Here is a 22,186-nt window from a genome sequence, read left to right on the forward strand (position 1 = left end):
CTACAAATGTGTCTTCCAAGCTAAATATGTACTTTAAAGCTAATAGTTTAGCTTGCTGGCTAACTATTTAAGTTGGAGCTAAATTTTCAGTAATCCAGAATTACTGCTATCAATTTTGGACTGTATAACTTCACAAACACCACTCTTATACTTTAGGCGACTCCACTCTGTTGTCTACTGGGAAAAAATCAGCTACAAACAATAAAAGAAAAATAAATAAATAATAAATAAAATAAAAATGTGTGTGTGTTTCAAAAATCAATTTAATATACAGTCCCCAGTGGAGACATATCAGATATTAAACTGATAAGAACAGAAACCACACACACACACACATATATAAAAAAAATAAAAAATTATATATATATATATATATATATATATAACAAAGAAGCAAAATTACCATCACCCACCTGTTCCACCACCGGTGTTGTGTTTACTTCTGTTTCCTCAGTCAGCTCAACACAACTTCTGCTTCGTCGTAACATTGACATTTTTTTCAAACTGTCCTCAATTGAGAAAAACCCCTCTCAGCTCCTACAGACTAGCCAGCAGCAATTGGCAAACACATGGTGAAACAGCGCATCTGCTGAGCTCATTATAGGAGCTACTGATCAGTGCAACTCTGGTAAAAACGTTATTAAAGGGTTAATAGAGGAGCCATGTTGTGATGATGTCCTGAAGACGGAGTTTCAGAGAGGAGGAGCTTCTTAAAGAGACAGAGGCCCAATTTCAAAGAGTTAAATTAGGAAGTCAAATTTCTATATATATATATAGAGAGAGATTTTTATATAGAAGTTTGTGAATTTCTATATATATATATGGCATTTTTATAACAGCTGAAGTTAACATAGTTACTTGACACTGTGCTTGGAAAACACATTTATGCTGCTTCCTTAACTGACATACTTTTTCAAAAGAAATGCCCAAGGTGGCTTTTATGATTTAAAATAAAAGTAGGATCTACTCATACTACAAGATCTTCTTGAGCCTCTCAGATATCTTCATTAATTACCTTAAAAGCTGCGATTTACAGTGAAACAGCAGAAGCTCTGTTGTTTTTTTATCACCGAGTATAAATTCCATCATATCTGCTGATTCTGGCTCGGCGTTACGCAACCGTCCCCGCTGAAAAGGCAATCAATCTGGTGGGGCCGCGCCGCCAAACCCGCTGCATCACAACAACCATCGCCAATCGGGCTCCAGCCTCACGCGTCGCCATGGTAACTGAGCTCCCTCTGTGATGAGGAGGTGGGGACAGCTGATGGAGGACAGCAGAACAGAGAGAGAGAGAGAGAATGAAGAGAGGTGGAGGAGAGGCAGAATCTAAAGCTCTTGGATTTTGTTAAGCTGAGGGCACTTCGAGCTTTACCGAGGGGCCGGGATGTGGTGGGGAGCCGCCGCCACATGAGCCGAGGAGTCTTGCTGGGATCAGGATCTGCAGCACTCCCCTCGCTCTTCACCCTGCATGTGGATCCATCCAGCAGCCCAGAGGTAAAACATTTCTTTCACCCGAAAGATCTGCTTCGGTCGGAAATTTCATCCCTGCTTCCTTCTCGTGTGAAAATAAACGACACGCTGCTGCCTGTTGGACTCAGAGCGCTCTGACAGCAACCTGCAGGTGGTGGGGCTGTAGTCATCCTCTCCTGAGATGTGGCAGGTGTGTGGAGGAGGAGGTGAAGCAACAGACTCGCATTTGACAGAATTGAAATATCTAGCCGCTGCGTTTTGCAAGTGAATTTAATCTCCTCATGAGATGCAAAAACGTCTGAATTAAACTGCAATTCTGGGAAAAAAGTTTCCTTTTGGCAGGATCTGAGTTAATATCAAATATATATTTCTGATTCTTTTAATTGGCTGGAATAATTGAATGAAATGATTGCTTGGTATTTTATTTTTACTTGGCAGTGTAGCTAACTTTCTATACATCCAAAAAATGGGAATTATTTCCTTTTTTTTAAGCAAACATACGTAATCGAGGCTTTATTTTAATGCTCCTGTCAAGCAGTGAGTAGTGATCTGCTGCAAACTCGGTTCAGTCCTGATGCCAAGTGTGGAAATAAATAATCAAATACTATATTTATTACTACACGGAACAGAGAGAGGATTTAGAAAACCTGCGTTTGCATTTCAACTTTGGGCAAATTGGCTGTACGAGATCTGGCTGTATTTTGTAAAGCCATGCAAAAAAAAAAAAGAAAAAATCACCAGCCTGCCTGTCTCTCTTGGTTTACTTGTTGCATATGTTGTCTGAGTCATTCGGCCCTTCTGGCTTGTGTGTTGTGATTAACAAATGCAGAGACAAATCCAGTCAGGGGATCTTGTTAAAGCAGCACGACTCCTCCATATGCCGAGCGAGTCGACCAGATGAATCCTGGTGGTGCAGCAAACTGTGAGATCATGAATCCCACTCAGAAATCCGGCTGCTGCACGTCCTGCTGCAATGTTGGAGAAAAATGGTTCCCATAGAATCCATGTGAACGTGAACAGGCTGTACTTTATGCTTTCATGCTTCTCAAGCGCTTTGAACATTTTTTATTTCATCATTTTCCTTTTGACTTTTTTGCATTATTTTTTTCTTTGCGGCCACAATCTTCAATGTTTTTCATTGGGATTTTGTGTGAGCAAAAGTAGTAGTGCATAACAGTGGGGAGAAAAAAAACAAAACGACACATGGTTTTCATTTACTTTTTTGTTTTTACTAATACAAATTTGCGAAATGTTGCAAGTCGATGACTCGATGCAGCCCGCTGGGTTTCTTTAGAAAGAAACTTTTTAAAGAAACAGTATTATTATGTGTCTGCCAGGCCAATAGAGCCATTTAAAGCATAATTATGTTACCTTCAGCTTTTATAAAAATGCTAGGTACATCAAATAAAACTTAAAATAAGTATGACTTTGTAATTTATTGCCTTGAAATTGGGTCTCTGTCTCTTTAAAAACTCCTGCTCTTTCTGAAACTCCGCCTTCAGGAAGTCATCACAACCTGGCTCCTCTTAACCATTTAACAACATTTTTACTAGTGTTGAAAAGTAGCTCCTATAATGAGCTCAGCAGATGCTCAGTTCCACCAGGTGTTTGCTAATTGCCGCTGGCTAGTCTGAAGGAGCTGAGAGGGGGAGCCACAGGGGAGGGCTGCTCTGTGAAGCAGAAACTTGTAAACTGCACCTCCGAGGAGGAGCTTCATCCTCGGAGGTGGAGCTAGGTCCAGCCGGGCGTTTTAAACAGCTGAGTGGTTGCCATGGATATTGCCAAGGATTTCTCAAACGTGCATGAAAGAAACAAAGCAACACTCAGGTATGTTTTTGATGAGAAAATAACATTACAACATGATTAAAAGCTCAAAGTCAACTTTACATAATGCTGCCCCTTTAAGCTTTTCTTTTATCTCACTATGGAAATAATATAATAAGACTTTGAACCTATCAAGACAAGATTGTCCCCTTAAGCCCTTAGCCCGTTGGTGCGGGCTAAGTGCTGGTGTGGTTCTATGCAGACATTAAATGCAGAGCTGTGGTCGATGCTCTGATGATGCCATTTGCGTGTTCACCCTGGGGATGCCAGTTCCTCTGAAATCTCTCGGTACATTTGTCCGTTCCATGTTGCTCCTTCCAGTTGACGGTGTATGCGCTTTTCCACCACAATTGAGGTTCGGACCGCAAGAATTTACACTGGAATTATCAATTTGCACCTCAGCATCTCGCCAATTACCACGGGCCAAATAACAAATGCAGTCTGCAGCCAATCAAATTGATCCAAAAGACGAGGATTTGCAAATGGAGATGAATCTGGCCAGGCCTGACTGGAGATGAACCGGGTAAAACCACGGCCGGTTCATCCCCAGTCAGGCTGGGACACGAATGAATCAATCAGAGCGTGAGAGGCCCACCTCAAGTACGAGAATCTGTTGACAGAAGTATTAGGCGTGCGCTTCAATTAATCTGGCTTTTATTTTGGAAGAGTTCCTGACAGAAAGCAATATAGAGTCTTACAAGCCATGTAGGGAAATGTAATGTGGAAGAAGGTTGAATTTGTCAGATGGTACTGAAATGTAACTTTTTAGACTTCATGTAAAACATTATGTGTGGCAGATTATTAACACGACAGACCACCTTGCACACTCCATCCTTATTGAGTCGGCATAGAACCAAACACATAAACATTCATCAAGATCTACAATGAACCGGTTTAGATGAAGGCATGTTCATGTCCAGAGGTAGATCTGACTTTCCATCTCTTGTAGGCTTGTAGGTTGACATTTACAGACTCAGGACATCCATTCTGACTGAGATTCAGGTTTTCTGCAAAGAGGAATGAGCAAAAAATCCACTGCAGAGATTTATGAAGATAACAGAGATATAAATCTTGCAGCAGAGAAAAGTGGCAATTCAAGGAATTAATGCTTTTGCCGGGTAGCAGGCTGAATCTTTTGCTGGATATTTATTTGCGTATATGCAGAGCTACATCTGTTAAAATGCCCTTGGAGTTTTTTATTTTTTAGCAAACGGTTTATGAAAGCCTTCTCAGAATCTAATGTTGTTAGATTTTCTCTTTGTATTAGCCCCGATTTGAATTCCTTTACAAAAGAGCTTCTAGGAACAGATCAGTGTTTTTAATCAGAAAGCCTTGATATGAACAAATGAACTAAATACTGCCAGTTTTTTCTGTCACGCTTTTAGCTACCTTAAAAGAAGAGAAAGCTTCTAATGCACCTTATCTACCTATTTATCTGCTGAGATAGATCTCAATTTAAGTTTGAGAATGTCAAATTTGAGATTCTCAAATGGAGAATTTGAGATTCTCCATGTTTCTTAGTTGTTAGTTTCATTTTTGTGTCTGTAGTAAGATGCACAAACTGACCTTTCGTCCACAAAGTGTCTTCGAAATATTGGTGAGGGACATTTTTGGTGTTGTTATAGCAACCTAGTTTCCAACACAACTGGCGCCCTGATCCTTCAAGATATGAATGTCTTTAAGTGTTATTTTCAAAAGAAATGTAATCTGGATATGTTAGTGCATGTCAAATTATTTCCAACAAGCCATTTTCCACAAAGTCCACAACGCTTTTAGAATATTACAGCATTTGATTAATAAACGTGAAATAATTATTTCTATTAAATTCAAATTCATTGGGGATAGGTTTATCTAGAAGGATATTTAATTTCTTTCTGTCTCATAGAAAAACAAATGTAGGGGGAATACGTTTTCTTATTGTTTTGGATGAAGTGACTCGTTTCCCACAGTTGGTCTCTGATTGGCTGATCAGAGACCAACCACATGACCTCAGCCGGTCATGTGGTTCAGCACAAGATATAAAAACAACCAGATCCAACAGAACCAGGTCTGATCAACGTAACAGATTCAGCTGTGATTTTCTTAGCATTTTTTGCTTCAGGTTCCTCAATTTTTTGTGCAAAATTCCAGCAAGATTGATCTTTTTCCTCATCGCCTGTGTCCAGCATCGCTCAATGACTTTCCTTAAGTGGGTTTTTTCTTTTCTGTTCTCTAATACTTTGTTTTTCTCCCTTTTTTCTTTCCTGTCTCTGGTTAACCTTTCTGTCATTTCCATTTGAATCTATTAGGGCTGCAACTATTGGTTATTTTAGTAATCTATTATTCCATTGATCATTCTGACGATTAATTGATTAATCAGAATTACAAAAATAATGTATTTTTAAAATTTTTTAAAATAAGAAAATAAAATGTTGCTGCCTAAAATGCCGTAAAATGTTTTTTTTTTTTTTTTTAGAACTTGGACCAAGTGAAGCCAAAGCTATGCCACTTCAAGATTTCTGGAAAGAACATATTTATATAAATTTTTTAAAATATAATTCAGCAAATTACCGGTACCTTTTTTTGAGTCTAGTTAGTTAACGACTAATCGATTACCAAGTTAGTTGAGAATTATTTCAATAGTTGATTCATCACGATTAATATGATTAGTCGTTCAGCACCAGACAAAAATAAGTATGTTTACTGAAACGTTACAATCGATCGATCACACAGACTGATGTTTTCAAATTATGTTGATTTTAATATCATTCAGTGAGGCTGAAACAAACTGACTGAATGGAGCCATGGTTAGATTCTGACTGAGGGATCTTTTCTGAGCCAAGTCTTCACTACAGGAAAATGACTCCATGAGGATGTGTGGTATTTTTCCTCAGTGTTTGGAAGCTCATTTGCATTCATGAAAAAGCTGTTTGGAAATGTGTTTCTGACTCATCATCCTCAGCCGAATGTAGTAGGTTAAATTTAAGCTTTGCCTCATTGTTGTACTACGACGGTGTATTACAGCCAGACTAAGAGATTTTCATTGTTTTAAGTTTCGAGAATAAAGTCATAGTAGTTACTAGGATGCAAACAAGTTGTAAAATGAGAACAAAGCTTTTATTTAACAGGATCTGACTCGACTAACTTGTTTAGTCTTGCTACTGATAATAATTTGATGCTGATGTGTTAAAAAATGAAGTATTTCCTTATTTGGAAAATCGATACCAAAGCATAACTTCACAAGATGTTCAACTTCCTCATTTTATCTTTCAATTACTATTTGTAGAAGAATTCTCATAAAATTACAACTTCATTCTCCTAATATTCAACTTTACTCTCGCATACCTAACCCTGCAAGTCTGAACTTAATTAGAATTTTTCTTTATTACATTTGAGACAAAGTCGCCTTCTGCATCAGGTACTTTGAAGCCAATATTTTTTTTTCTGATTTTCTGATTGCCCCTATTTGGCTGAGATTTGAAGCTCAGGATGCAGAATGTGGACCTTTTCAGAATATATTGTAAAAGTCATATTTGAAGAAAATCGTGGCCTGCTCTGTGTCCCACCTCAGCCTCTCACCTTACAGACAGAAACAGATTAATCCAAGAAGCCTACCAGCCAAGGATAGCCAAAATCAGTGTCCCCGACTCCTTTTACATCTGCAGCTTAAAAATAACAGTGGTGTGGGTTTTAATCCAGCTACATCAAGTAAAATGTAATTGGGTTCTATGCTAATTTGATGTTATTTAAAAGGATTTTGGCTGTGAACTCTGTGGGACACGACGCTGCTAAATAACCAATACACTAAAACAGATCTGAGAGTCTCTAGCCTTTGGTAATCTACATGTGACACTGAACAAGCAGCATTGGACATCTTATGTTAAAGTGAAAGAATATTTACTTATAGAAAGCTTTAGGATGGGGGGCGCAGACATGGCTGAATTATGAATAAATCTTACGTAGCTGTTTACTGCTGTGATTTTTAATTACTTATCACGTGAAGTAGCGTATTCATGTCTGATTACTAATTCATTTCTTATTTCAAGGAAACTATTGCGAAATTGTGTTTTTCGACATTTGCGGAACATAGACAAGGATTTACACACATTTGCACTTGAGACACAGTTAATGATCAATAAGAAACTAGCCAGAATATAAAATGTCGAAACCAAAACATGGCCACTACATCTTAGACTCCATAGTTTTCAGAATGGGCATCCAAAGATTTGGAGATGAAGAAGTTATAAATAAGTCCATAATGTCAATCGAAAAAAAAAAAATCATTCGGGTTTGTTTTTTTTAATAAAAATGCAGCTGCTGCTTACTTCGTCATCTGAACCATTGTCCATTCCAGACAAGCGACTCCATCCATGATACCCGATCTGCTGTCCAAACAATTTAAAAGGAGATAAACTCCTAAATTTTCGACGGATCATTAAACCCCCCCCCCACTCCTTGGCCTTCATTTGTGGTTCATACTTCACTTGGTCCGGCTCAGTAGATGGAGGCCGCCGTGTTTGATGTGCTGACTCACCGCTCGTTGAGCTGATGGAGTCAATAAAACATTAAAGTCAGTTTGCATTAAAAAAAACAACAACAACGACATAAACAGGCTATAAATACAGTGTGTTCCTCTGCGTACGTGTCGGTCGTCCCGTCTTCATTCGTGTGGGTGGAGGTCTTCGTTCTCTCCAGGACTCAGTGGAAAATATTTCCTCTGATTATTCATCAGCTCTCAGCTTCCATTTGCACAGAGTCCAGGCTGGACGTTAGGGTTTTATAGAGGTAATGATTTTCAGGAGTAATAAGAATGTTTTTGATTTGTGGGCATCCATCTGCACCGCTTCCTCTCTGTTCAAATAAATATGAACCAGATCAAGACTTATAGACAATGTGAACCTTTTTTTATCATTTTAGTTGTTTTTCTTCTTTTTTTTTGGTATTTTAAGTAAAATATATCCATCCCAATTGATCCCAGATATCAAACAAGTTCAGCCTGTTATTCAAATTGATTTAAGTTTTACACATCTGTTGGTTAATTTTTCTTTGCCCTATTTTTTGAGTTATATAGATAAATGGCCATAACAATGTGGAAATATTCAATTTGTATTTGTATTTTATGGAAGTGTAAACTCCATTTGCACTGATTTTTGGTTTTATTTCCTGATTGGGCCAGTTGATTTTTTATGAATCATGACGATTATGACCCCTGACCAAAACCCTAATAACACCTCCTGCTGGTAGATGGTAGCATGGCAGATATGAAAAATAGTGGCTTCGCTTAGTATAAACTTCAAGTATGAAATGAGGAAAGATGACAAAGGTAAAAAATGGTTTAGAAGTAACAATTTTCTGTTCTTATTCTCTGCTTGTTCTGCTCCGTCTCTCTGGTTGTTTGAATTTCTTCCTTCTGGTTTTTAGTCTCTTTAGATTCACTCCGTGGGACTCTGTGGTCACTTTGGTACCTTTCTAATTATTGGTTCCTGTTGTCAGTTTGCATATCAGTCTCTGTCTCCTCTGGATTTTATTCTTTTGTAGTTTTTGTCTCTTTGCTCAGTTTTAAAGTGACTGACGGTGGTTTATGTCACCTTCTGATTTCAAGTTACTTCCTTCCATTTCTGATCAGGTTAACTATGTTTCTGATTTTTCTGCACTATCCACAATAAGCCTTTTTCTGACCAGTTCTGGTTTCTCTTTTTCTGTGAGATTTTACCTATTGATTTTAGTTTTAATCAGAATTAGTAGGTCGTGACTAAAGTAGATGTACACCGATTGCTGTTTTCTGGTAAATTATCTCTCACAGATTTTTCTTGTTTTTTGTTTAAGAAAACATCTAAAACTAAACACCCACAAATCTGATTCTCAATATGCTACTAATGTAGTGCAATAAATGCCCGTTTGTAGCCACTTAAAGCAATATTTTCATTAAATGACGAGTTGATGAAGCTGAATAAACCCTCCATGGTCTCCCACTCTACCACACAGTCTTGCCTAATCATGCACAGATGAAGACACACACCTTACACACACTTCCCATTAGACTCCAGTGTCCAACTCTGCTGAAGATTAATTAAGCATGTTATTCCACATGAGCCCCTCTCCTCCTCAGTCTGTGATTGGCTGACCTGGTTCACATGGCAGCAGGTTGATGAACTCGGCTCAGATAGACGGGCGAGGAAGGAAGGCAAAGCTGAGAAGTTAGTGTCTTTAGATTAGCAATGGGAGTCATTAAACCGTCTCCATGGATGCAGAAGAAAAACATCTAGCATGTCTGAGTTTCTGGTTAGGCTAATGAAGAACAATGTATCTTTAATGATGGGTTTAACAATTATTATCCATTTGTTTTTTAAAGCAAATGTTTTTACCCAGAACATAATTTTTATAGGCTAAGCCTTACTAAAAACAAAAGTGATCTTTCTTAGACTCTTAAAGGGGCAGTATTATGTGTTTAACAGGCAGATCGTGTCGTTTTATAGCACGATTAAGTATCTATGTTACCATCAGTTGTTACAAAAATGCTCCAAATATCAAATATGACTTAAAAGACAGTTTACTTAGCTATTTAATGCCTTGAAATTGGGCCTCTGTCTCTTTAAAAAACTCCTGCTCTTTCTGAAGCTTCACCTTCAAGAAGTCATCACAACAACATTGTTAACACTTTAACAATGTTTTTACCAGCATTTCACTGAGAAGTAGCTCCTATAATCAGCTCAGCAGATGCTCAGTTCTACCAGGCATTTGCTAATTGCTGCTGGCTAGTCTGAAGGAGCTGAGTGGAGGAGTCATGGGAAGGGCTGCTCTGTGAGGTAGAAACAGGGCTGAGTTCAGCCAGGCGTTTTGCACAGCTGAGTGGTTGCCATGGAAGATTAAAGGATTTCTCAAACAAGCATGAAAGAATAAAAGCAACACTCTATTTATGTTTTTGATGATGAAATAACATTATAACATGATGTAAACTGAACAAAAGTAAATTTTTCGAAACACTGCCACAAACAAAAATATATTGCCAATATTTATTTTGCCAGATTTCAGCTATTTTTGTTCCCTCTCTCCCCCAAAAACACACTTAAATGTTTAAAATCAAACCAGTTTTAATAGTAGATCAGCATAATCTCAGTAAATACAAAATTTAAGTGTAGTTAGAAAACATTTTCATTAACTGGGTTTGCCTTTTTTTTTCTTTATAAATGACATCATAAAACATGTATTGTATTTATTCAGGTTATTTTTCTCTGGCATTACAAAGGGGAAAAAAAGGAATTTTGTAAAGAGGGAGAGATCAATTTCACAGTGATGTGTGTTCCTCTAAAGTCACCATAAATCTGAGAAAATGTTGTTCGTTGTTAGCCAGTTCCTGGTGAATTTTACACACATCATGAATCCTGACGGTTTGTAGAGACTCAGACCGTCAGGATTCCAGCATGGCGGTGCAGGGAGTGTCCGCTGTGGTTGTGTAAACAAAACATGTAATTGGATCACTGGAAAGAAAAAAAAAAAAGCCATCCTCTTAAGGATGTGATTAGTGTACACTCACCGACTGAGACACCGAGACAAGCCTGTTTCTTGTCTCAGTGTCGTTTTATGTACGTCATTTACATTCAGAGATCTAAAGCACTATAAGATTGTCTGTCTGGTTTCCACATCGCAGCCACCATATTTCTAAAAATTGGAAATCGGAAAAGAGAAATATAAACATAGACTGTTTTAGAATGAAAGAAACAACATTTTCTGTGTTAGCTTTATGCTCAGTTCGTTTTCCTGTTAATTTCTTGGAAAATACCATAAAGAAAAGCTTGACATTAAATCAACACAGATAGCACAGGCATGTGGGTACATTTAATAAATCAAAAAGCTTTGCACAGCAAATTTATTTCAGTGATTCAGTTCAGCATAGTGAAACTCGTATAATGTTTGGATTCATTACACACAGTGTCAAGAGGAAAATGAGCCAACAATTTAGATGAGCTGAAGGGTGTTATTAATTCAGCTTAATTGAGTTCAGTTTATTTATGTCTTGGAAATTCACAGCACATGTTGCCTCCAGGTCATTCATTTGAATCATGGGTCAGCAGAATCTAAGTTGGGAAGCTGTTCTGACAGAAACTTTCTATTGTTCTTATCCTCCTCCATTAAAGCTAATGTGTGTAACTTGTCAGAAATGTTTATTTATTTATTTTTTTACAGATTTGTTAAAACTGTCAGCATGTCGTGACAGTATAATATGAGAGATAATCTGTGGAAAGATCGATCCCCTTCCTAAGCTATTATTGCCACCTGAAGAAATGCAACCAATCAGAGCCAGGGGCGGGTCTTAGCGTTGTTAATCATGCTTATGTACTTTTTAAAATGATTATTTAGAGATCCCCATTACTCTAGACCGCAGACTATTATCTTCCTGGGGCTCACACCACAAAAGTTACAATAAAGTCTTAAGAAAATACCTTAAGGCAAAATCAAAATGGAAACAAATTTCTAATTTACGGCCTCAGCAACTTTAACATTTTACAAACATTACAAAAGGACATCACGAAATAAACAAACAAAATCAAAATACAAAATTTCAACAATAAAATGTTAACGCTGCTAAACGTACTAATGGAGGGAAATCGGTGGAATCGGTGGCCATGCTAACGAGCCTCAGGATTCCTGCGGTGAACCTGCTGTAACGTAGCAGAGAGAAAGAGGGAGGTTATGAGCAGCACATACATGACTGTGATTGACAGCACTAAGACCCGCCTCCTGGCTCTGATTTGGTTCAAAAGAAACTCTAAACAGGTGGGGTTTTTAGCCTTGATTCACAAGAACTTAGTGTTTCAGCTGCTTTGTGGTTTTCTGGAAGTTTGTTCCAGATTAGTGGTGCATAGAAGCTGAATGCTGCATCTCTATGTTTGGTTCTGGAGAAACTGAGTAGATTATTACTACAGATTTATTGTCCAGCTCTAATCGAAGCTTTAGGCAGTTAATAAATTGCTAAATAAAAGTCAGATCAGATAGATAAATACATCCACACTGCAGTGGTAGAGAACCTGCAGAGGTCACACCAAAGATTAGTCCTTCAGTGCCATCGCTGCTGCATCTTTGGTGCCACAGAGTTGGGATTTAGGTTGCAGGAGGATTTCAGCGCTGCTGCTGGGTCAGTGGATTACCTTGTAATATATCTGCTGGAGCACACACACAGGATGTGTTGGCTTGTGTATGGAGGGCTTTAATCCCTCAGACAAGCATGCTAACTCCTCCTATGGCTTGTAAGTAAGCCGGAGGCTGAAGGGACCTTATAGAGTTGTTGTTTTTTTTCCTCCCCACACTGAATGTCGTTTGTTTTTCTGTCTCAGGCGGGGGAAATGACAGACGGCTGCCTCCTCGCTGACTGACGATGCTGCTGGGTTAGATAAGCCCGACCGAGAGGAGCCTCACCTCCGGACCCCGCGAACGCAGGAAGGCAGAGTCGGTTTTGTTCCAGCACAGCCATGCTGATCAAGGAGTACCGGATCCCCATGCCGATGAGCGTGGAGGAGTACCGCATCGCTCAGCTCTACATGATCCAGGTGAGCACTTCCTGATTCCTGCTGATTTTCAGGAGGAATCTTTAAAGGTGTTAACTTTTTCTGATTTTGTTGTGAATGTTCTGTAATCTGTCTGTGTGCTGCCACCGGTCTTGGCCAGGATTCCTAATCACAATGGGATTTTCCTGGTAAACTAAAGGTTAAATGAAAATAAATAATTTTTGTCAAGAACCTTTAAACTATGGAGTATTTTTGGTTTAAACCTCTTTGTTTCATTTACGAATACAATTTGAGGCTAAACAAAGCTACCTGTTATTAATATACTTGTCAGATGCACTTAGTTATGTTGGGATGACCATGTTTGGATTTCCAAAAAAGAGACACTCGACCCAGTTATGAAACACTTTAATGACACTCTGTTTACTTAAAGCTATTTGTTAAAATCATCATGATGTTGTGATAGATAATCTGGGAAAATAGCTCCTCTCCATTCTTCCTGGTGTGACTCAGTCAGAAACAACCAATCAGAGCCAGCGCTGTCAACCACTCTCCTGCTCACCCTTTCTCAAGTGCTCGTTGCTGAGCTACAGCTGGTTCACCACATAAAGTGCCAACAATGCTAAGCTAGTTAGCATAAGTATTAATGATGGCGGATAAATGGTTTTCCTGTAATGGAAAGATGTTCTTCCACCATTAACACATTGAACTGCGTACACGATCTTGATCGACAGCGTCAAGTCCCTCCTCTTGAATCTGATTGGTTGGCTTTGATCTGGAGCAGTGCATTTCTGCAGACCGTTTTAATAAATATGGGGGAAAAAAACAACATTTTTTTGTAAAGATACAAACTGCAGCTTTAAAGACCTATTTTTTTAACATCACCTTTCTAAAATAAAGGCCTTACTCATCTTTTGCCAAAAAGGATTTTTTTGTGTGTGCTTAAATCATCTTTCGTCAGTTTTTTTTTTTTTGTTTTTGGTTAAAATCAGTTTTGGCAAAAAATAAAAGTTATTTTAGAAAACCGAGGAGATGTAAAGAATGCCTTCATTGTGAGGTTAGAAAGAAAAGATAAATAGCAAACTTCAGGATTTACAATGAAAACAGAACAAAATGTACAAAAACTTTCTCAAAGCAGTTTTTGTTTGCTCAACAAATAAGCATGGTAAACTACACTTTGAAAGAAGTGTGTAGCTCAACAGAAAGCTGCTTCCTCTCGTTGCTCTAGTGAGAAACCCTCTCACCGTTTGCATTGTGATTCAGTAAGTCGGAGTAACATGTCATACTTTTGGCCTTCTTCTAATCTTTGGTCCACTTCTGGTGCAACTGAACCCTTTTCCCAATGTAACAGCACACAGCTCACATGTGATTGGTTGTTTCTGCTCAAACAGTGTATTTCTGTAGTCAGCACTGGGAGAAGGCAGAGCAGTTTGATTTCTTTCAAAGTTATGTGTATTACATTCTCCTGTCACAACAAAGAGCAAGTTTTATCAAATAGGTAAAGAACGTGTTTTATTTTATTTTATAAAAGTTATATACTGTAGCTTTAAGGTAAGGTAAAGTAAGGTAATTTTATTTATATAGCATATTTTCAGCAACAAGGCAACTCAAAGTGCTTTACATAGTTTTTCTCTCTTTTCTTCCCCGATTCTCACTCAGTAAGCTTATTACGGAAACTGAGTCTTCCGTTGGAGGAGTTGTCTGCTGATACCAGATCAGTCACTCATAAACAGACTCTGGTGTAACTACAGCAACCAGCGGACAGGAGGAAACATTATATTACTGATTGCTTCTTGTGTGCAGTTCCAGTCAACCTGCTGAAGCGGTCAAGAGAGTCTTTGTAAGTGAAAGTAAAAAGAATTGTATTGTTGGTTCAGACTCTACAGGTGTTTCATTAAAAAAAAAAAGTTTAATATTTTTTTCTTTTTTATAATGGAAATGACTAAAACAAACATGGCGACATAGGATTTGTATGCTAACAGCTTATTGGTTGGTGTGTTTAATCCAAACTGGAGTCATGGCAACTATCAAGTGGGAAAACACAAGTTGCGTATAATAGACTCTATAAATTGTTTCTACTTTTAAAGGGGCAGTGTCATGTAAAACTGACTTCTTTGAGCTTTACATCATGTTATAATGTTATTCCCTAATCAAAAACATACATGGAGTGTTGCCATGATTCTTTCATGGCAACACTCCATGAAAGGAAAGTTTGAAAAATCTTGAAAAATCTTTTCATCTCCATGGCAACCTGTTTAAAACACCCTTGGTGGACCTATCCCCGCCTTCGAAGACTCAGCTCCTCCTCAGAGCTGCAGCTTCCGAGCTTCTTGTCTCCCTCACTCAGCTCCTTCAGACTAGCCAGCAGCAATTAGCAAACACCTGGCGGAACTGAGCATAAGCTGAGCTCATTATAGGAGCTACTTCTCAGTGCAGTGCTGGTAAAAGTGTTGCTAAAGGGTTTTAATAAGATGGTGGAGTTTCAGAAAGAGCAGGATATTTTTTAGACTAAACTAACTTGAAATTAGTTTAGTGCTAATTTCAAGGCACTAAACTTCTTTAAGACATATTTGGTAACAACTGAAGCTAACATAGTTACTTGTTTTGCTATGAAATGGCACTATGTGCCTGGAAAACACATAAAACTGTCCCTTTAAAGGTCTCAAATATAAAAAAAAGAAAATGTACATTAGGCCTGTTTATAGCTCGTGGTTTGGAGCAAATCAACAGTTCTCCATAAATCGTAACTTCATCAGATATTGACGCTACGCATGACTGTAATAGATAGGACGTTGAGGCCTCCCCTCTCAGCTGGAGGTTTGAACTTATTCAGTAAATGAGTTTCCTTCTACTCTTTAGCGCGTTATCGGAAAAACCAAAAACCACCTCAAAAGCAAACATAAAGTGTAAAGAAGTTATTTTGAATTTTGCTGGTTATTTCTAAAGCGATACTTCAAAATTAACGTGAACCCCCCCCCAAAGTTTATGTCGTATTATCCCAGTTTAAAAGGCTGGATCAGGGGCAGCTATGATGATTTTAGTAGGGGTTATGAAGCATTACCTTGTTTCAGCTAATATCTGATACATATAATGGGGGGCGGGGGTTGAAGGTGTCCTTGTGTCTTCCTGTAGAACAGGATCTGAGAGAAAACATTGCTGAGAGGTCACGGTGTCGCTCTGCAGACCAGATGGTGCTCCATATGTCTGGGCTTTATGCTTCCTTTCATAACTTTGTGAAAACAACTAAAATGTCATTAAAAAAACAACATCTCAGTATGAATGCAGCCTGTATTTACTTTGGAGCCGTAAATCAGGGCAGATTAAACAAAGGATCTCATTTTAGAGCGACATGTTCCAGCTTGTGATCATGAAGCTCTTTACTGACAAATAGCAATGAAGCGACAGCCGCGTCGATTCCTCCTTTTTTTGTCGTTTATTCTAAACTGCAACAGAAGATATGCAACCTAACATTCAGTTTGCATATCTTCTATATGCAAATTTAAATAATCTGATCATTTAAATTTGATCAGATTAAGTTATTAAGGAGCTAGATCTGTGCAGACACAAAACGAAACAACATGTTTGCTTCTTTTTATCATAACTTTGCTTATGTGGACAAACAAACAAATACATGACTGTACAGAGTTAAACACACACACACACGCACGCACACACACACACACACACAGTTCCTGCTCCTCGGCGTCACAGCTGGAGCGCCTGTCGCCGGGGTAACTGGTGACATCACCTGCAGTGGGGCAGCAGCTGCCATCATTTGGTTTTGTGGCGTGAACGAGACGGAGAGGGAGACGTGGTGGTGCAGTCGCCATGACAACTCTTAGTGTCCGAAGCTCATTGCTAGATAAAGTAACATCAGATTCAAACATCACTCAAATAAAATATGTAATATTATCATAACATAAGAAAATAGCACAGCTTTTCTCACCAGTGTGTTGAGGAACATTTGTATTTTTTAAATGTTTTGTCAGCAAAAGAAAACCTAGAGGAGGTGTTTCCATGTACTTTCTGATATTTATTGCATTTTTGTAATTCAGAACACCTATTAATAATAAGTTAATTACCATTAACTTATTGCCGTATATATTTGGATGCCACCACTCTTGAGAAAACAATGCTTCATTGGCATGAAGCTACTTTGGTTATTAGCCACATATAAACCTCCCACTGCTTTGCATCAACACAAATGGTTTTTATTAATGCTTAAAGGGGCAGTATCGTGTGTTTTCCAGGTACATAGTGCCATTTCATAGCATAATCAAGAAGCTATGTTAACTTCAGTTGCCAGCATAACAAATGCTGTATATATTTAATATAACTTAAAAGAGATTTTACCTTGAAATTGGGCCTCTGTCTCTTTAAGAAACTCCTGCTCTTCCTGAAACTCTGACTTCAGGAAGTCAACACAACATGGCTCTTTTATTAACCCTTTAACAATGTTTTTACTAGAGTCGCACTGAGAAGTAGTTCCTATAATGAGCTCAGCAGATGTGCAGTCCCACCAGGTGTTTGCTAATTGCTGTTGGCTAGTCTGAAGGAGCTGAGAGGGAAAGGCGCGGGGAAGGGCTGCTCTGTGAGGCGGAAGCTCGGAGGCTGCGTAAAGCAGTTTCCAAGAAAAAGGAATAAGTAAACCCACAGACGCATGGTGATCCACCAAAATCTGACTGGACGGGTAGAAATGATGTTGGTGGTGCTAGCATCACACTGTGGAGATGCTATTTGTCAGCAGAGAAGTCAGTCAAGGAAAATGGAAAGAAAACAATTCTGAACTTTTTACCATACACATCAGCTCTCAGTTTAATCACCTTGTAATAGGTTGCAACTATGCTTCATAAAGTTATGCCTCTGCTTCCTTTCCAACATAAAGTTTAAAAAAACCTGCTGAACATAAATAAAATTAGGGAGAAAAAGTCACAGACATGGTGGTAAACTGTCTAGCTCTGTTTTTTCCTTCCTTATCTTGCTTCAGTGATGCATCAAGTTCAAAGTCTTGTGTTTGTAAACTGATTAGAGATGCACCGCTCCACTTTTTTCACTTCCAATACCAATATCTGAGGTTTACCATCAGCCAAATTGATAAATAAAAACAACACTGAATTCACTGAGTGTTTCTTTTCTTAAACAGACATAAATGTACTGAATATAACAATGAATTTGATAACTCTGCACCACTACAGCACACCTAGATACAGCAGCAGCTTCTTGGACAAGCATGTAAGAAAACTTTAATTTGTTCAGTCGGCACAATTAGGAGTAAATCAACCAAAAGTAATAAACTGAAACTGACGAGAACAATGTAAAAAATAAAATGAAATAAAAATTTAAATAAACTACAACAAACCTTCATTAAAATGGTTTAAAACGGGTAATGAGGAAATCTAAATATAACGTAAAATGAACAATAAAACATGACATTGCTCTTAGCACACAACATAGAATTAGACTGAATAGATCTGTACTTACGGATCTGGCACATTGTCACTAATACCCATCTAGAAATGTTTTCAATATCGGGACCGATACTGATATTAATATTGGACCAGTGCATCTCTAAAACCCGGAACCTAAAATCAAAAACAAGTGACATAAATTCAGTTTTATCATTGATATTTATTTAAGATACACTTCTGTTTATCGCCCAGAGTTTTCTGTTCAGAAGAAAACTAGCCAATCAACAAGCCAGGTGTGCCAGCAAGACTTCTAACACGAAGCCATCCTTCCACTCTGTTTGTCCTCAGGATGTTGTTGTTATGGCAACAGCTCGTGTACACTTGTGAAAATTCATCCCTGCAGGGGCACAGCAGGTTGGACCCCCGGGATTTTCTCCAGGATTATGTTTTACTCCAGGTTTACCTCTGGTTTATGTCGAGTTTGTTCTGTCACATAAATTATTCAGGACGGACTCAGCCCGGCCGAAACGAGATCCTCGGGAAAGTCGCGTGTTACAGTTCACCACTCATGGTCAACAGAGACGCTGCCCAAGCTCTGGGAGCCATGAATCAGTTCTCATATCTTTCATATTATATCTATAGCTATTTTAGAAAGTATTTCATTTAAAATTTTCAAAAGTCTTCTAAAATTTTCACACATTACAACCACAAACTTCCACACACCCATTCAATAAATTAGAATATTCTTAAAAGTTGTTTTAGGAACTTCATTATTAAGTGAAAAACGTTATGTAGATTAATTACACACAAATAGATACTTAAAAGACCTTATTTCTGTTAATTATAATAATTTCTAATCATAGTTAATAAAAACATGACATGAAATAAAAATGACAGTTAGCTGAAACCATAAATAAAGCGTGTTATGAAGTCTCTGGAAACAAAGTTGCTCTATGAAAACATATTACTAAAAATGTAGTTTATTTTAATCTATCATGCGAATAATTGATTGATTATTGTGACATTAACTATTAATAAATGGATAGCAAAGATAGATTTTTTTATGTTATTTCAACCAGGTGAAGCTAAAACTTTTCCACTTGAGAACTCCTGGGTGGAGAACGTTTAAGAAGTTTATATATAAATACCTATTTATATATATATATTACAGTTTTACCTTAATTCCTGCTCTAAGCGTGTTGTTCTTTCAGCAAGCTGCCTTTTTCTGAGTCTGTATAGGCCAGTTAACAATTGTTTACTAATTTAATTGAAGATGATCTCAATAATCAATTAATTGTGATTAAGCTGATTAATTGTTTCAGTCCTACTGGAATCTGTTTTAGCCAGTGTGTTTCTCTTCCTGTGGCTGCAGCAGGTAGAGTTGTTTGTGTAAAACTGAAGGTTGTGTCTGTATGATCAGCCGTCTGTGTGATGGTCCAATCGTTTTTTGTTTTTTTATGATAAATGCGCTGCGTCTGAATCTGTTCGGCTCTTTGCTCCGATCATCGGCGCTCACACACCACAGTCTCAGGGGGGATCATTTGAGGCCCTTGGCTCCTCACCTAAATTACATTACCTGCTAGATTACAGCAATTTTCCAGCTGTTGGCCTCCTCTGACCTTCATTACTGCGTCGCTTCCCTAAAGTCTTCTGGAGAGCGAGCTCCATATTCAATCTAAGCTCTCGTTCTTGACCCTGAACGCCCCACTCTGGCTGTTAATAACGATCATGATGATTTGTATTCACCTAGAGTTATTCTCGGTCCTGTTGCGACCAACGTTACTACAGAGGCAATAAAATAACTTCTCAATCATCTGGTGGAAACAAAGTATCTTCTGCCTCCTGATTCAATAGTCTCATATGAATGTTTTGGACTGTTTCACTCATTAAAACTAGAATCCGTCATAATTTCTGGCTCATTTTGTTTCTTTGTCACTACTTTTTATCTTTGTCCTGATCAACTGTTGAACTATTTTAACTTTACTAACTGAGTAAAGTTAAACTTAGTTAGATTTTATAGTAAAATGTCATTATGTCATACAGTCTAACAAGGGTTCCTCATTTTTGGTTCATTTATTTCCTTTCTACTCCATGTTCAATAAAGGCCACTGCAGCCTAAACGAATTGTTACAAATAAACTCAAATCTCATGTGTTTTTAAGGGCTTCCAATATCTGAAGTGATTATGTTAAAAAGGCAAAATAAATTAACTCAAGTTGAAGTGATGTGTAAAAAAATCAATTTGAGTTTATTATACTGTCTTAGTAAAGGATTCATTTATTTTATAGCTTTTCCACACCTTTACAAGGGAGTCAATAAAGATAAAGAACACTCTGGTCTTAGCGCTGTCAATCATCCTTGTGTTGTCCTGCTGCTCTATGTGCTAATGGCGGAGAAACAATTCACCTCTCCAGAAAAACCATTTATCATCTGTGGCCATGCTAATTAGCATTAGCATTCGTGGTAGGCTATGTGGTGGTAAACCATCTGTAGCTTAACACAAGAGTGATTGACAGCGCTAAGACCCTCCTCCTTGCTTTGATTGGTTGTTTCTGTCTGAACTGAGTATTTCTGCAGTTAGCACTGGGAAAAGGAAAAGGAGTTTCATTTATTTCACAGATTATCTGTCTGACAGTCACAATTTAATGATGATTTTAACAAATATGTAAAAAAACAAAAAAAAACCTTTTTTTGTATAAAAGTTACGTACTGTAAAGTTGCCCATGTGAAAGCGCTCAGCAGATTGGTTTAAAGTGATGTCCTGGAAGATATTTGATACTTTACAGTTAAAGCTTTCTTGGTCAGTCGGTAGATTGGAAACATGTAGCTCAGTAACTCAATAAAAGCCTGGACTGCTGAGACTTTTACTAAAATGAACTCCCAGTGATGCACACAAGCAGTCTTGAAATAAAATCTGAACCGTGACAGTGAAAGCAGAAAGTTTGTCTCCTGTAACAGAGCGAGCCATGCACATGCACCAAACCCAGATGGTAACAGTCTGACAGCCTCTTAAGGAGATGAAGCTTGTGCATAAACTGATGGTGTAATCCCAGACTCCCTCTGCAGAGCTGCCAGCCTAATGCAATAGCGAGTCTTACAGGATCTGTGGCTCAAACCATCTGCTGCCTCTCATTGGGAGGAAGCGACACGCCGAGCCAAAAGGAAACCAGTGATTTGGACGTCTCTCTTCTGAACCTATCGGTGATAATTTAATTCTGTTCAGGCGTCGGATTGTTTTGGGGCAGAGCAAATGAAAGGTATTAATGTTCCCTGCTTGATCACATCAATGTATCAAATATGTTACTAAAAGTCAGAGATGAGATTCGGGTTTTGGACGTTTCACCATTACAGTAAGATCAGTTAATACAGACACATCGTTAATTGTGATATTTTTTTCTTTCTGGAATCAAAATTTAAAAGAATTCATTCGTTTGGTTATACTTTTAGTTTCATGCTACCTATCTGCAGTGCATGCTCACCAATCAGACATGGTTTATGAACAATTTTGATTTTGGTTTGGTTTTAATAATCAAAACATTCATTTGGTTAATTTCCTCTCATATCACTGAATGAAGGGTTTTCCTCTGCTGACCAGAGGAACATCCAGGTAGAACATATAGATGTTCTACTTGTATCATGTAAATGTGGATTCAAACCCAGGTCTGTTTAGTCCGCTTTAATCAAACTCTAGTATATTTGTGTAATAAGTGAAAGTGTGAAAGCAAACCGCACCACCTGAAAATGCAACAAATGTTACAACTTTGGTCCCAAGCGGAGCCAAGTCTACTGGACTATGATGTGTTGAAACACCATACATCATCCTGAAGTCTCCTCTGTTTAGCCTGATGAAATACTACACTGACTCTGAGATGCACATTGATTTTGTTCTTCTCTTTTCCTCTTTGGTTGACAGAAATCTTGACTTCATCTCGACCATTCAGAACCCTTGTTTTGTTTTTATTTTTGAAGCCCTTCTGATGTACATTGTCCTGTTACATGTTGCAGT

General features: G+C 38.1%; 1 protein-coding gene and 1 pseudogene across 2 annotated transcripts in view; one reads left to right on the top strand and one right to left on the bottom strand.

Moving 5' to 3' along the window:
* Nucleotides 1-237: 237 nt before the first annotated feature.
* LOC145554435 (U2 spliceosomal RNA) lies at nt 238-341 on the bottom strand (annotated as a pseudogene).
* A 937-nt stretch (nt 342-1,278) lies between these two features.
* The window catches only part of pitpnm2 (phosphatidylinositol transfer protein, membrane-associated 2), a 45,865-nt gene continuing 24,957 nt past the window's right edge, over nt 1,279-22,186 (top strand). The window contains exons 1-2 of one of the 2 annotated variants that reach the window (XM_008423354.3): nt 1,279-1,494; nt 12,606-12,818. In XM_008423354.3, the coding sequence (XP_008421576.1) occupies nt 12,741-12,818 (78 nt within the window). In that variant the 5' untranslated portion in view covers nt 1,279-1,494; nt 12,606-12,740. The remainder of the gene's footprint in view (nt 1,495-12,605; nt 12,819-22,186) is intronic. The other variant, XM_008423358.3, reaches the window with a different exon arrangement.

Source organism: Poecilia reticulata, chromosome 12 (genome assembly GCF_904066995.2).
Source record: "Poecilia reticulata chromosome 12, P_reticulata-male-v2, whole genome shotgun sequence".
NCBI lineage: Eukaryota > Metazoa > Chordata > Actinopteri > Cyprinodontiformes > Poeciliidae > Poecilia > Poecilia reticulata.